The 15,776-nt window shown below is 44.4% G+C and overlaps 1 protein-coding gene across 1 annotated transcript in view; it reads left to right on the forward strand.

The window, feature by feature from the left end:
* Nucleotides 1–15,776, forward strand: part of RPS6KA5 (ribosomal protein S6 kinase A5) — a 167,990-nt gene that overhangs the window by 108,578 nt on the left and 43,636 nt on the right. The window contains exons 10-12 of the mRNA XM_065404223.1: nucleotides 4,387–4,548; nucleotides 8,474–8,599; nucleotides 9,433–9,566. Of these exons, the coding sequence (XP_065260295.1) occupies nucleotides 4,387–4,548; nucleotides 8,474–8,599; nucleotides 9,433–9,566 (422 nt within the window). The remainder of the gene's footprint in view (nucleotides 1–4,386; nucleotides 4,549–8,473; nucleotides 8,600–9,432; nucleotides 9,567–15,776) is intronic.

Below are 15,776 nucleotides of genomic sequence, written 5' to 3' on the forward strand. Positions count from 1 at the left end.
ACTGGAATTATTCAGTCTGCTGAAGAGAAGAGTGAGGGGAGATTTAATAGCAACCTTCAGCTACTTGAAGGGGGGTTCCAAAGAGGATGGAACTAGGCTGTTTTCAGTGGTGGCAGATGACAGAACAAGAAGCAATGGTCTCAAGTTGGGAGGAGGTCTAGGTTGGTCTTAAGTGAGGGAGGTCTAGGTTGGACATTAGGAAAAACGTTTTCACTAGGAGGGTGGTGAAGCACTGGAATGGGCTATCTAGGGAAGTGGTAGAATCTCTATCCTTAGAGGTTTTTAAGGCCTGGCTTGACAAAGCCCTGGCTGGGATGATTTGGTTGGTCCTGCTTTGAGCAGGAGGTTGGACTAGATGACCTCCTGAGGTCTCGTCCAACCCTAATCTTCTGTGATTCATAGTTAGGGCCCTACCAAATTCACGGCCATGAAAAATGCATCATGGACTGTGAAACCTGGCCTCCCCCCTCCTGTGAAATCTGGTCTTTTGTGTGCCTTTACCCTACACTATACAGATTTCAGAGGGAGACCAGCATTTCTCAGATTGGGAATCCTGACCCAAAAGGGAGTTGCAGTGGGGGTTGCGGTATTGCCACCCTTCTGCGCTGCCTTCAGAGCTGGGTGGCTGGAGAACGGAAGCTGTTGACCGAACGCCCAGCTCAGAAGGCAACTCCCAGCCAGGAGCAGTGCAGAAGTAAAGGTGGCAATACCGTACCATACCAGCAGCAGTGAAGAAGTAAGGGTAGCAGTACACAACGCCCCCTACAATAACCTTGCAACCTCACCCCCCCCAAATCATTTTTGGGTTAGGACCCCTACACTTACAATACTGTGAAATTTCAGATTTAAATACCTGAAATCATGAAATTTATGATTTTTAAATTCCTATGACCATGACATTGACCAAAATGGAGCGTGAATCTGGATTTAGAGGTAAGGAGTTTTTTGGGGGAACATTAGAGATATTAGTAGCTGAGATTATGGAGAGTCCTCAACCCTCGCGGTCAAAGCTAGCATAGCCATTCATTGGTTGCTACCAACACCAAGGGTATCCAAGAAGGGACTGTTCCCTGGCAAAGGGGAGAAATCTGGAGCAGAAGCTTCAAAGGGAAGCCAGATTAATTTTCCTCCAAACCAAAAAAATCCTCAGCATGCCAGATAAAAAGAACCTTTGTGTCTGAAACCTCACAGTTCCTGTGCAAGACTCTTCCTTCTGATCCTCCCTCTATGCAGAGTCTTAAGTGTCTGGTGGTAGTCACAGCAAGGCACAGGTCTCACGTTACACTCTATACTCATACCTAAACAACATGCAAGCCCGAGTCAGCTATCTTGGACCAGCCTTGGGGTTTTAATTGCAGTGTAGACATACCACCAGAGGTCAAAACAGAGCTGGTTCTTGCTGTAATTTTAACAAAATGATAAAGATTTGCAAAGAACCAAAACTTTATTGCATCAGTCATTTCCTGAGGGTTCATCCAAAGGCTAGGATTGCTAGTGCCATACATCAACTTCATCCCCTGAGTGGGTTTCTCAAAATGCGCCTGCTGAAATTCCTTCTGGGGACATAGAACCATGCACTTGATGCAATGCAAAATTAGGTATCATTTTCAGATCCAAATTATCCTTTGTGGGCAGGTAAGTACAAACAACATGCTGAAAGTCAACCCTAATTTCATTGTAGACCCTTGCATACTCACTATGGAAGCAAGCATACTTGGAAGACAAATTTCTAAAATCTCATAATACACATCCTTTAAATTCATTACAACATCTGTAAAAAGCAACAGAGGGTCCTGTGGCACCTTTAAGACTAACAGAAGTATTGGGAGCATAAGCTTTCGTGGGTAAGAACCTCACTTCTTCACTTGCATCTGAAGAAGTGAGGTTCTTACCCACGAAAGCTTATGCTCCCAATACTTCTGTTAGTCTTAAAGGTGCCACAGGACCCTCTGTTGCTTTTTACAGATTCAGACTAACACGGCTACCCCTCTGATGCATTACAACATCTGTATCAGGGTGTATCTTAAAAAAACAACAAACATGGCAATATAGGATAGAACCAGTGGTCCATTGAATCCAGTATCTAGTGACCGATAGCTGAATCAGTTGAAGATGCAAGATACCACATAGTGGGCAGTTATGGTTCTTGCAGAGAAAGCATCCCACCTCATTAGAGGTTGGCTTATGATTAAATGTTTATATACCTTCCAAAACCAGGGAATAACCAGAGGTCTGTGCCAATAGAAAAATGTCCTGGGCCAAAAAGAATCTATCTTTGAAGACCGTTCACATAAAGGACACAGAAAAGAGGGAAAGGGAGCGTTGTGGTGGTCTTCCTAGTGCTCCACTGACCCAGAAAGCACTTTAGACTTTCCAGATAGTCAAAGACTTCATGTTTTTCATGCAGAAAACGCAAGAAATTTTGTAGCAGTGACTCCATTCATACTGGTCACACCTGCAGTTAACAGAATGAGCACTGGTTGGAAGACCAGTGTCGTTCACCATGAATTGTCCATTAGCTTCTGATAGTTTGGTATCCACACAGAACTCAACCAGGATATTTCATCATTAATCTGATCAAATTTACGTTTCTGGTGCGAGGGGAAATGGCAGGCTCTTTTGGGCAGTGCTCAGCACAACGTGGCCCTGATTTCTAGATGCTATTGTAATACAACTATTATAATAAATACAAAGTTCTGGTGATCTCAGTTACGCTAGTGTTTCTCCAGGAGGTTTGGTTGGAGTCCGACAATCAAGCATCTTAAACGTGTGGTTACCAGCAATAGTGGCATTTTGTAGACAGACACATCAGATTCTCTTTTTGAGTATCCGGTGCCCAGTTTAATCACAATGACAAATTAAAGAAGCCTGAGGCTGGTCTTTCTTGTTGCCATTACCTCTGAAAAGCAAGTTTTGAAATTAGTCCCCGTATATGTACAAGACCCACACTGCTTTTGTCATTAGGAAAAAAAGGTTGTTATTATAGCTTCAGATACCTTTCTGTTCAAAGTAAGTTCATCTTTTCTCAATTCTGGGGAAATAGTTCTCCCATCATTTTGTTCTAACTCCTGGAAGGTTGTGGCATAAATGGGTATTCCTACAGCTCTAAAGATATATCTCAAGCATATGGCGTACATATGCCAATTGTATCCTGTCCATTTCATTCTGTCCAAAATGCCAAGGCCTTACATCCTCAAGGTTGCTGCAGGCAAGATATAAAATCCATGCACTAATTGGCGTATTAGGCATTTGGAAAACTATTCACAGAAGCCCCTAGAGGAAGGCTGAAGATTTGCAGAGTAAATTTTAATTTCTCTTCAGAGATGTCTTTTAATAGGAAGGTGCTACTGAGTTGGTTCCCACATAACTCTTTAATTTATAAAGTTCTTGCTTTATCTGGAGGCATGTCCATTCTTGCCTGTTGTTTAATTATTATAGTATATCTGCCCTGCTGAGCCCCACCCCCCACACTTCTGGAATTTACTGCTCACTACTTCCTATAAGTAATGGATGAGGAGAAAAGCTGTGCAATAGAATGAGAAATTTCTTAATAATTTTCTTTCTGTTAGCAGCTTCTCTCTGAATTCAACCCACCTGGTAGTCTGGCAAATGACCAGAGTATAAATTGAAATTTTCTCTAAAGGGAGACAGACATATATTGTCTTGAGGCCAATTTAATACATTATATCATGTTCTCTTAGTGCTAATAATGAGTTTCTGGACTGTTTCTGCGGCTGTGGAAGAAGCGTTCTGGTGGCCTGAGCTGAAGGGTGGAGCTTAATTTTGGGCCTTCTAGCAACAACATCGGACGATATCCAAATTCCACAGGTGTGGGGGGTGGGGCATTAGTCCATTAGTAATGAATTCTGAGAGAAGCTGCTAACAGAAAATTATCAGGTACGAAATTTCCCTTTCAATGTGTCATAACTGAGTGAAATCAGAACCATTTTCACTGGAAGACTCAGGTGCCTTTTCTCATTGTGCATTATTTCCTTGCCATATTTCAATTTGCCATTTTTTTTTGCATTAGGCTATAGATTTGTTCAAAACAATGGTAGGGGAATTATTTTTATAACTGATGGATGTTTACTTTTTTCAAACATTGTGTGGACAGATCCCTGCTCTAAGTGAAGTATTCATTTTCAGCACACAATCAGACATTTTTTTTTGAGAGCAGTGTCCATATGGCTATGCACAAATGCTTAGTTCTTCTGCCTCCAACCTGAGGAATATATAAGGGGACATAGCCTCAACAGTTCTTCCTGACTTCTATAAGCAGTGAACAGGGGCTGTTTCAATTTGGAAATATTAATCTCTCCTTTTAATATGTCTGTCTTGTTAAATTTACATTTTGATTCAAAGTTCATTTGTTATTTCTGGGTTTAGAAAATAAACTGGGACGATTTAGCTGCCAAAAAAATACCAGCTCCGTTTAAACCAGTAATCCGGGATGAGTTGGACGTTAGTAACTTTGCAGAGGAGTTTACAGAAATGGATCCCACATACTCTCCTGCAGCCACACCACAGACTTCAGAGAGAATATTTCAGGTAATTGCAGAATATTACAACTCTTTTAAAAGATACATTTCCCACATGTATGGCCAGATTTTGTCCTTGCCATGTGTGTTTGTAATTGCCATTGAAGTTATTGGGAGTTGAATACAGAATCAATGTTCAGAATTGGATCATTAATGTAGTTTTAACAGATAAATTATGCTATGTTACACCTTTTATATAAATCTTTCTTGAGGATAGAAATTGTGAATTATTAGTAAAGTTGATAGTTTAATAAACAGCCAGTGTTACACTCTTGTACACTTATTATTATATAATACATGTTTCTCATTTAACCACTGTGTTACATGTGAAAAATTAGATTTCATTAGTATCATTTTTGGGCCCAATCCTACCCCTAGGAAGTCAATGTCAAATCTCTTGTTGATTTCAGTGGGACAGGATCAGGTCTATTACATAAGGAAATATCTTTGCTACCAGATTCTTTTAACCAAATACAGAAGCAAATTAATCTATTTGATAACTGGAATGCTGGTTTTGTCTGATTATTCATATGTACAAATTAGGGCTGTCGATTAATCGCAGTTAATTCACATGATTAGCTCAAAAAAATGAATCACGAATAATCGCAGGTTTAATTGCACTGTTAAATAAGAGAATACCAATTGAAATTTATTAAATATTTTGGATGTTTTTCTACATTTTCATATAAATCTTGTATTCTGTGTTGTAATTGAAATCAAAGTATATATTTTGATTACAAATATTTGCACTGTAAAAATGATAGAAGAAATAGTATTTTTCAATTCATCTCAGACAAGTACTGTAGTGCAATCTTTGTCCTGAAAGTGCAACTTACAAATGTAGATTTTTTTGTTTGTTACATAACTGCACTCAAAAACAAAACAATGTAAAACTTCAGAGCCTACAAGTCCATTCAGTCCTACTTCTTTTTCAGCCAATCTCTAAGACAAACAAGTTTGTTTACGTTTACAGGAGATAATGCTGTCCTCTTCTTATTTACAATGTCACCAGAAAGTGAGAACAGATATTTGCATGGCACTTTTGTTGCCAGCATGGCAAGGTATTTACGTGCCAGATATGCTAACCATTCGTATGTCCCTTCATGCTTCAGCCACCATTCCAGAGGACATGCTTCCGTGCTGATGACGCTCATTAAAAAATTAATGAATTAATTAAATTTGTGACTCAACTCCTTGGGGGAGAATTGTACGTCCCCTGCTCTGGTTTACCCATATTCTGCCATATATTTCATGTTATGGCAGTCTCGGATGATGACCCAGTACATGTTGTTGTTCGTTTTAAGAGTACTTTCACTGCAGATTTGGCAAAACGCAAAGAAGGTACCAATGTGAGATTCGTAAAGATAGCTACAGCACTCGACCCAAGATTTAAGAATCTGAAGTGCCTTCCAAATCTGAGATGGACAAAGTAGGGAGCATGCTTTCAGAAGTCTTAAAAGAGCAACACTCTGATGCGAAAACTATAGAACCTGAACCACCAAAAAACAAAATCAATCTTCTGCTGGTGGCATCTGACTTAGATGATTAAAATGAACATGCATCGGTTCGCACTGCTTTGGATGGTTTTCGAGCAGAACCCATCATCAGCATGGATGCATGTCCTCTGGAATAGTGGTTGAAGCATAAAGGGACATGTGAATCTTTAGCGCATCTGGCAGATAAATATCTTGCGACGCCGGCTACAACAGTGCCATGAGAACGCCTATTCTCACTTTCAGGTGACATTTTGAACAAGAAGCGGGCAGCATTATCTCCTGTAAATGTAAACAAACTTTTGTCTGAGCGATTGGCTGAACAAGAAGTAGGACTGGGTGGACTTGCAAGCTCTAAAATTTTACATTGTTCTATTTTTGAATGCAGTTTTTTGTACATAATTCTATATTTGTAAGTTCAACTTTCATGATAGAGATTGCACTACAGTACTTAGGTGAATTGAAAAATACTATTTCTTTTGTCTTTTTACAGTGCAAACACTTGTAATAAAAAATAAATATAAAGTGAGCACTGTACACTTTGTATTCTGTGTTGAAATTGAAATCAATATATTTGAAAATGAAGAAAACATCCAAAAAATGTAAATAAATGGTATTCGATTATTGTTTAACAGTGTGATTAATCGCACAATTAATTTTTTTAATTGCTTAACAGCCCTAGTACAGATTAGTCTTAATGATAATTAATTGCTGTTGCCTTTCGTGTGGATCTCCCATTTCCTCGGGGGAGGGGAGGAGACTAAGGAGAAGGGCAGTGTCAGCCATCTTCGATACACTGTACTTCTACCTTAGGCCATATGCCTCTGTGGATGCAGTGAGGAGAAGATAGAGGCAAAATCTTGCAGATTTTTGTCCCTCTGGCCGTGGGCCTATAAATGTTTCCACAGAAAATGGCAATCCACCAATATGCTGTCCACACAGGTGAAAAATACACTCAAAATTTTTTTCTTATTTTGCTTCCTGCAGTTGGAATTCTTCCTATATGTAATGATTTGAGCTCTTATAATATTTCAGGATGGGAATAATTTTCAGGAGCACCTAAAACATGTTTTTAAAAATTCAATAAGATTTAGATGCATTTGAAAATTTTATCAGACACCTTGTAAATTCTTTTTGGTCACATATTTCATTTATATCTTTGAATTTACTTTAAGTTGTGTTCTTTAAAGTATGTGTCTATTATGAACATAAATGAATGCCATTTTCAACATGTAGTCCACTGGGAAATGGAAAAAAAAAAGGATGTTATATTTGAATGGTTTGCGTGGTATTAAATAACTTTCAATTTTTGTAGACTTTAATATCTGTTTTCTAAAAGATTAGTGTCACTTATTTTCCAAATACACAAAATAAAATTACTTAAGAAAAAATATTGACCAAACAAGCACTTTAAATATATACTGTGGGGAAATTAGACTTTTAAAAATCATAAACAGTTAGGTCACTATTACACCTGTAGTCTTGGATATATTATTATTTACAGGGAATTAACCTTCCCTGTTTATGAAGTATCCATACTGTTTTATTTTAAGTGATTTTATTTGCTTAGTCACTTAGGCTTGGTCTACACTAACCCCCCAAATCGAACTAAGGTACGCAACTTCAGCTACGTGAATAACGTAGCTGAAGTTCGAAGTACCTTAGTTCGATCTTACCTCGGTCCACACGCGGCAGGCATTCTCCCCCGTCGACTCCGCGGTACTCCTCTCGTCTAGCTGGAGTACCGCAGTCGACGGCGAGCACTTCCTGGTTCGACTTATCGCGTCCAGACAAGACGCGATAAGTCGAACCCAGAAGTTCGATCGCTTGCCGCCGAACTACCGGGTAAGTGTAGACATACCCTTAGAGAAATCCAACTTATTTGGGTATACGTCCACCAAAAATACATCAACATTATAATATTTCCGTGTGCTACAAATAACGTTCAAGATATTTACCTTAAATTTTAAATATTTATTTGAATTTCTTGTAGATCTAGATATATTGAACATATTAACTGAAGATAACTCCACTAACAATGCAGCATACCATTTTTGTTTGGCCATTTAAAGCAATTTTTAGACATATGCCCCATCATAATGTAAACTTATTTGATACCTTAACTATAGGTGTCTTGAGAAGCTAGCCAGTTTGAAGTGTGAACCTTTGTCACCAGTGAAAAAGAACTGAATCTGTGAGTCAGATTTTCTGAGCATTTTTTTACACAATCTCTTATTATTATTTTTTTTTTTTTTAAAGAAAGAAGTTTGTATAACCTCTTTCAGGAAGGCACTTTTCTATTGATTTAAAATGAAGTTGCATCTTTACCTTGCCTGTAATGACATTTACCCATTTTTCAGTAGATTACTTTTTACTGTCTGCATTATATGTTATATAGACAACCTCAAGGTTTTACATTTATCTTCTGTCTTTGTTCTGTAGGGATATTCTTTTGTTGCTCCTTCTATCTTGTTTAAACGCAATGCAGCCACAGTAGATCCTGTTCAATTTCATATGGGAGTTGAAAGACCTGGAGTTACAACTATTGCCAGAAGTGCTATGACGAAGGTAATGATAATATCTAAATAAACATAACCCTTGATAATTTGAAGATGCTTATGATTTACGAGGTAATAATTTTATTCTAGGCTAAATAAATTCTGAGCCCAGAGGCTGAAGTACTAATAATTAGTTGTTGAGAAGTAATTTACAGTCGTTATGCAGTTTTCTGCTCTTTATCTGCTAATGGATCTTCTGCCAATTAGAGCATTCAATTTACATACCATATAGTTAAGAAATAACTTGAGTCCAGCCTTGAAAAACTGTTGTTAAAAATCACATCAGAGACACCACCTTACCAGCAGAAGAGCAATGAAAATATTAACAATACTTTTACTCAACTGTCAAAATGGTACCCTACGTAAGTATATGTTTTCAAAGCTGCTGCGGTTATTAACTCACATCTCTCTTTCTATGATACGTCTGCTTATATTTGCATAGGTAGATACAGCTAGAAATAGATTCTGTATGATGACCATCATTGTGGTATCTCCAAATAACCACACAGTTAGTTGGTCAATATCTGTAAATCGTCCCTGGCACTATCTGAATATTTTTGTAGCTAAAGTTATTCTGATAGTAAATTTATTTCAGAATTTTTGTTTAAAGTATCTTAAATATGTGTGTACTCTGCACCATTAGAGAAGTTTATGTATATAATTGCACACTATTATTCTCAGACAGTCTTAATTTATACTATGTTGTTTACCAAAATGAGATCTCTTTTAAAACTGTATTTTTGGATCTTTAAACGCAGATGAATAATTATCACCAAAATTTATTATGTGTCTTTGACTACCAAAAGTATTCCACAGAACTAAATACAGTCAGTTTCATGACAGGACTCTCCATTTTATCATCACTATGAACTGGATCTGAAAGAGAAACCACTGGGAGAAGGAAGTTTTTCCATCTGTCGAAAGTGTTTACACAAGAAAACTAGCCAAGAATATGCAGTAAAAATAATTAGCAAAAGGTATTAAATATTTACTAAGACAATAAAAACTTTTTTTTTTTTTTGCTTAGTATCACCAATGAACTAGAATAATGTTCACTGAATTTTGCATGTGAAAAAAACGTTGGTTTAAAACATCAGTTTTCTTTTGAGAATTCAAAAGGCATCATACGGTAATATGAATTTTTTTAATTGGAAGATTTTGAAGTTTGGGGCTAATTGTGCCTCTTGCAGAATGGGATAAAGAGGAAAGAAACCTTCATAATACTTCTCTTGTGCAGATTTGTTCCCAGTTGTTTTGTGCCCCCATTACGTTCCTCTCCCAGCAGAATAGTTTGTTGGGTCCTCTCACAGAGTCTCTGGATCCACTTGGGATCTTTAGAAGGTCAGGGCCATCTGAATGGCAGTCCATGGTACCTTTCCCTGCACCCCAGCCAGCTTCCAGGCAGCATAAAGCCAGTAGCTGATCTGGGGATCCCCAGCATGGATTCAGAGACAAGCACAAAGTTAATATAATCTCAGGCTGTATTAACTTTCTGTGAGAAGCTCAACTGGGCCAACGAGGGATGATGTGTATCCCTTTCCTGACTCACTGTGGGGCCCAGGACAAGGGAAACACTACTGTAGGGGCAGCTGACCTACTTTCTGTGATCCGCTGATTCCAGAATGCCAGTGGCAGATGAATTAGAATGAATAGAATTCTAATTTTTTTTTCAATGTGTTGTTACCTTCCTTTCCTCAGCAGTCACTGAAACAATTGTGCTTATCCGTTTGTAGACTGCTGGCAAGGAAGGAAAGGGTTGGGGAAGTGTGAATATTTAGTAACCAGATAGATAGATAGATGATCACTTTGGGATCATGAGTCCCCCCAGTCTAGGATATTTGGCTGTACCTCTTTCTGCAAATATTGGAGGCAGTTCAAACTTGTCCTTGAGGCTCTGGGATTTGACTACACCCCTTATGCCTTTGGGTACGTCTACACTTACCTCCAGGTCCGACGGCAGGCAATCGGTGTTCTGGGATCGATTTATCGCGTCTTGTCTAGACGCGATAAATCGATCCCGGATTGATCCCGGAAGTGCTCGTCGTCGACGCCGGTACTCCAGCTCCGCGAGAGGAGTACGCGGCATCGACGGGGGAGCCTGCCTGCAGCGTCTGGACCCGCGGTAAGTTCGGACTAAGGTACTTCGAATTCAGCTACGTTATTAACGTAGCTGAATTTGCGTACCTTAGTCCGAAGTGGGGGGGTAGTGTGGACCAGGCCTTTATGCCAGATTCTCTGTATTGGTTGGTGCAAACAGAGCATGAGTTCAGTGCTCCTTATCCATTAATTTACTAGCTTTTAAAGTTGACTCTGGTGATAGTGAGCAACATCTTTTTCTCTACTCTTTCCTTTGCCTTACAGGACTAAACTTTCAGGGGCTTTGTCCCTAGATAGGATCACATAACGAGTTCCTTCTTGTTATTTCTCCCCCTACCCCCCGCCCCCCAAGTATGCCAGTGCAGGCTGGAGCAAGCTGAAGGTAAGAGTTGGTCCACCTGCAAAGATTACTGACAGCTTTTTACGGAGATCAGAAACCGGAGTTTCTCCCATCACGAGTTGCGCATGCCACAACCCCCAACAACTCCCTCAGTCGAGACTCCCCTAAAATATGAGTCAGTCCTTTTCAGCTCTTGGGATTCAGCAAACTGGATTCCCCTCACAGGCTTATTATTCTTCAAGGGTAAGTCTAAAACTCCTGAACACCTTGATTCAGTCTCCTATAAAGGGAAAAGCTCCAGGGTCCTATACTAGGTCCACATGTGAATAATTGAGTCACATAGTAAAATAAAGATCTAGGCTCCCTTAGGGATGTTCTCCCTATGCTTCTTCTAGTTACATTTCAGATGATGAGGTGCACCATCATCCCCACTCTATCCCCCACCCCTCCCAAAAAGTCAAGACCTTTTAATCCATTCCTCAGCTCCCGCCAGGGAGTGGGGTCGGGGGCTTGCTGCGCTCCACCCGGGGAGCGGGGTCAGGGGCTTCTCCTGCTCCGCGCGGCTCCTGGGATGATCCCCCTCCGGTTCCTACGTAGTATGTGGAGGTGTGGCCAGGTGGCTCTGCATGCTGCCCCGTCTGCAGGCGCCACCCCCTCAGCTCCCATTGGCCACAGTTTCCAGCCAGTGGGAACTGCGGGGGCGGCGCTTGCAGACAGGGCAGCATGCAGAACTGCCTAGCTGTGCCTCCACGTAGGAGCCAGAAGGGGGGACATGCTTCTGGGAGCTGCTTGAGGTAAGCACTGCCCAGAGCCTGCACCCCTGATTTCCCCACTCCTCCCCCGTGCCCCAATCCCTTGACCCAGCCCTGATTCCCCTCCCACCCTCCGAACCCCTCAATCCCAGCCCGGAGCCGCCTCTTGTACCCCAAACCCCTCATCCACGGCCCCACCCCAGAGCCAGCACCCCCAGCCAGAGCCTTACTCACCCCTGTACCCCAGCCCTCTGCCCCAGCCTGGAGCACCCTCCTGCACCCCAAACCCTTCATCCCAGTCCCACCCCAGAGCCCGCACCCCCAGCTGGAGCTCTCACCCCCAACTCCCTGCCCCAGCCCGGAGCCCCCTCCCGCACCCTGAACTCCTCATTTCTGGTCCCACCCCAGAGCCCTCACCCCCCTTGCGCATGCCTACCCCCAATTTCATGAGCATTCATGCCCCGCCATACAATTTCCATTTGGCCCTCAGGCCAAAAAGTTTATCCACCCCTGCATTAGCACCTCTCCCTAAAAAGCAGAAGTTTTGCCTTTGGTTCATAATAAACAGTAAAACCAGAGAAACGAAAGGTTCTTTCCCCCAGACATGTATGCAACTAAGGGGAAGAAAGTGGTAGCTAAAGGAAAAGGATGAGCAGGTTAAAGCCAGTAGCAAATATCTCCCAGTCAGAACTAAAACAGAATTTGCTATTCCCCTCCAACCTCCTCAGAAGAAATCATTAGGACAGAATGGAAAACGCCTGACAAAGGGAAAAGTCTCATTAGATAAGCCCAGGGTCTTAAAATCTAATTTTTTTCTTTTTATGCTCCCTGAGATTGATGTAGAAGTTGCATTCCTGGCAGTGGACATTCCTGCTGAGGGTGATTTCTTCCCAAACAACCCCACTCACAAGAAGATATAAACCACCCTTAGAAGGTGGCTCTTACAGCTTCACTGACTTCGTTAGAGCTAAAATCACAGACAGTCATATACTTTGTTATTGCAAAGACTTAAAAAGCCTTGAGCCTCAGAATCATGATGAATTCAATTCAGCACTAAAGAAAATATCTCTAGTTCTTCTTCGAGTGCTTGCTCATATCAATTCCAATTAGGTGTGTGCGCGCCGCGTGCACGATCGTCGGAGAAATTTTTCTACCCTAGCAACACCCGGTGGGTCGGCTGTGGAGCCCCCTGGAGTGGCGCCTTCATGGCGCTGGATATATACCCCAGCCGACCCAGCGCCCCCTCAGTTCCTTCTTATCGCCCGTGACGGTCGTTGGAACTGTGGAGCGCGGCATAGCTGTTCTCCACTCTCCTAGCTTTACCCGTTGTTTCTTGTAGATAGTTGTTAATTGTGTTCTTTAGATTAGTAGTTGTTAATAGTTATAAATAGTTTTCGTAGTTAGCGGGGGTTAAGGGGGCTCTTATTCCCCCATTTCCCCCCCCCCGGCGCACAGCCGGGCTCATGCCCAAGGCTCCCGACTTTAAGCCGTGCACGACATGTGCTAGGCCTATGCCAACGGGAGACCCCCATGACTCTTGTCTGAAGTGCTTAGGGGAGTCTCACCAAATGGACAAGTGCAAGATTTGCAAGGCTTTCAGGCCAAGGACGAAAAAGGAGTGGGAATTCAGGCTTAAGCAACTCCTAATGGAGGCGGCACGTAGCCCGGATCCTCCTTCGGCACGCCAGGTTCAGGCACCGAGCGCCTCGGTGCGTAGCGCCCCAGCGGCACCTTCTGGTACTGCACCGCGGGGAGACGCGGAAAAGGCGCCACGGCACCGTCCTCCCTCGGCACCGCGTCCGCCGCAAGCCCCTCGGCGCCGGTCCCTGTCTCCGGGACATAAAAGGCCCCGTAAGACTCAGGACGCTGCCGTCCAACAGGCACCGGCTCCCCGCGCACCGGTGGTAGAGCCGCGCCCGGCTTCTGAACACCAGAGGGTGCAAGTATCCTCAGCACCGTTGACTCCGGCACCGGGTCAGGAGCCGTTGAGTCCGGTGTGGACTGGCTCACCGCCTCGTCAAGTGGTGGAGCCCTGTCTCCCTTCTACACCGGAGACGTTTGCCACGGCGAGAGACCTCATCGCCCTCACGGAGCCGGCGCCTTCTCAACCTGCGGCATCGCATGCCCTTCGTGCAGTACAGTCCAGGGGCAAGCCTACCCTGATACGCCCGCCGTCTCCGGGCGTGGACTTGCGGCACCGCTCCAGGTCTCGGAGCAGGTCTCGACGCCGCTCGCAGTCCCTGCACCGATCTCCATCTCGGCGCCGGTCGTACTCACGGCACAGATCTACCTCCCGGCACCGGACGTCTTCTCGGCACCGACCCGAGCATCGGTACCGGTCGGAGTCAAGGCGCAGCTCCCGGCACCGGTATGAGCGCCGCTCACATTCGCGAGGCCGCTCGCGGCACCGAGGTTACAGACGGTCTTCGTCATCCAGGTCCAGATCCGGGTCCCGGTACCGACATGGACATCGGCACCGTTCTCAATCCCGGTACCGTTCACCGGCACCATGCAAAGATCGCTCGCCTTTGGATCGGCACCGCTCGGCACCGTACCAGGACGTTTCTCTGCACCCACGCTCGGCACCGCCCTGGCCCTCGAGATCGGCGTCTCACTCGTCTGAAGGGGCCCCCCATTCAGCGTACCCTGCTCAGGGTCAAGCTGCAGACGACTTGGGTCATTGGCAGGAGGGGGCAGAAAACCTTCGACAAGACCCTACGCATTGGTCTTTCTGGACCCCTTGAACGTATCACCAGGCTCAAGGGGCTCCACTAGCGACCTCTCGCTCGGCTCACTCTGAGCCCAGGGTTCCTGAGGCCACCATCTCCCGTCCTCCCCCAGGGGGCATGGAGGCTCTGGCCCTGACGCCCATGCAGGAGCCAGACCCTGGTGCAGGGGATCCTACACCTCCAAGTCCCATGGAGCCGGACCCCCACACAGGTCCTTTACCCCCTGAGGCATCCTCCTCATCTTCCCCAGATGAGGCAGTGGCGGGTACAACACCCGCAGGCCCACCTCCTATAGATCTTCGTGCCCACCAAGACTTGTTACGTAGGGTGGCACGAAATATGGACTTACAGGCCGAGGAGATAGTGGAGGTGCAGGACCCGGTGGTGAGCATCCTTTCATCTGATGCCACAACCCGGGTGGCGTTGCCCATTATCCGAACAATCCAGACTAATGCTACGGCCCTATGGCAAACCCTGGCCTCCATCCCTCCCACTGCCAGGGGTGTAGAGAGGAAGTACTTTGTTCCTTCTAAAGACTATGAGTACCTCTACACACATCCCCCACCGTGTTCACTGGTAGTCTCATCAGTGAACGCCAGAGAGCGCCATGGCCAGCAGGCGGCAGCGCCCAAATCAAAGGACGCTAAGCGCTTTGATTTGTTTGGACGCAAGGTTTATTCGGCGGGGGGTCTACAGCTCAGGGCCGCAAACCAACAGGCGCTCTTAAGTAGATATAACTATAACTCATGGAATTCCATGGGGAAATTTAAAGAGTTGGTCCCCCAGGACTCGAGGGAGGAGTTCGGGGCCCTGGTGGAGGAGGGCAAAAAGGTGGCCAGAACCTCCCTACAGGCCTCCCTCGACATTGCGGACTCGGCCGCCAGGACACTAGCGTCGGGGATAGCCATGCAACGTGTCTCCTGGCTCCAGGTTTCGGGGTTGCCGCCAGAACTGCAGCAGACCCTGCAGGATCTGCCGTTTGACGGCCAAGGCTTGTTCTCGGACAAGATGGACTCTAGGTTACAGAGCCTCAAGGACTCGAGAACCATGATGCGCTCCCTGGGGATGCATGTCCTGGGACCTCAACGCAGGCCATTTAGGCCCCAGCCACAAAGGTTCTACCCTCCTCCTCCTCGTCCGAAACAGGACTTCCCCAGAAGGCGGGGACGAAGTGGTAGACGGAGGTCGACCGGCCCTCAACCGGGTCAGAATCAGGGCCCGCCTAGGCCGCCTTCAGGCCCTAGGCAAAACTTTTGAAGCTGCGCCCGA

Source organism: Emys orbicularis, chromosome 4, assembly GCF_028017835.1.
Source record: "Emys orbicularis isolate rEmyOrb1 chromosome 4, rEmyOrb1.hap1, whole genome shotgun sequence".
Taxonomy (NCBI): Eukaryota; Metazoa; Chordata; order Testudines; family Emydidae; genus Emys; species Emys orbicularis.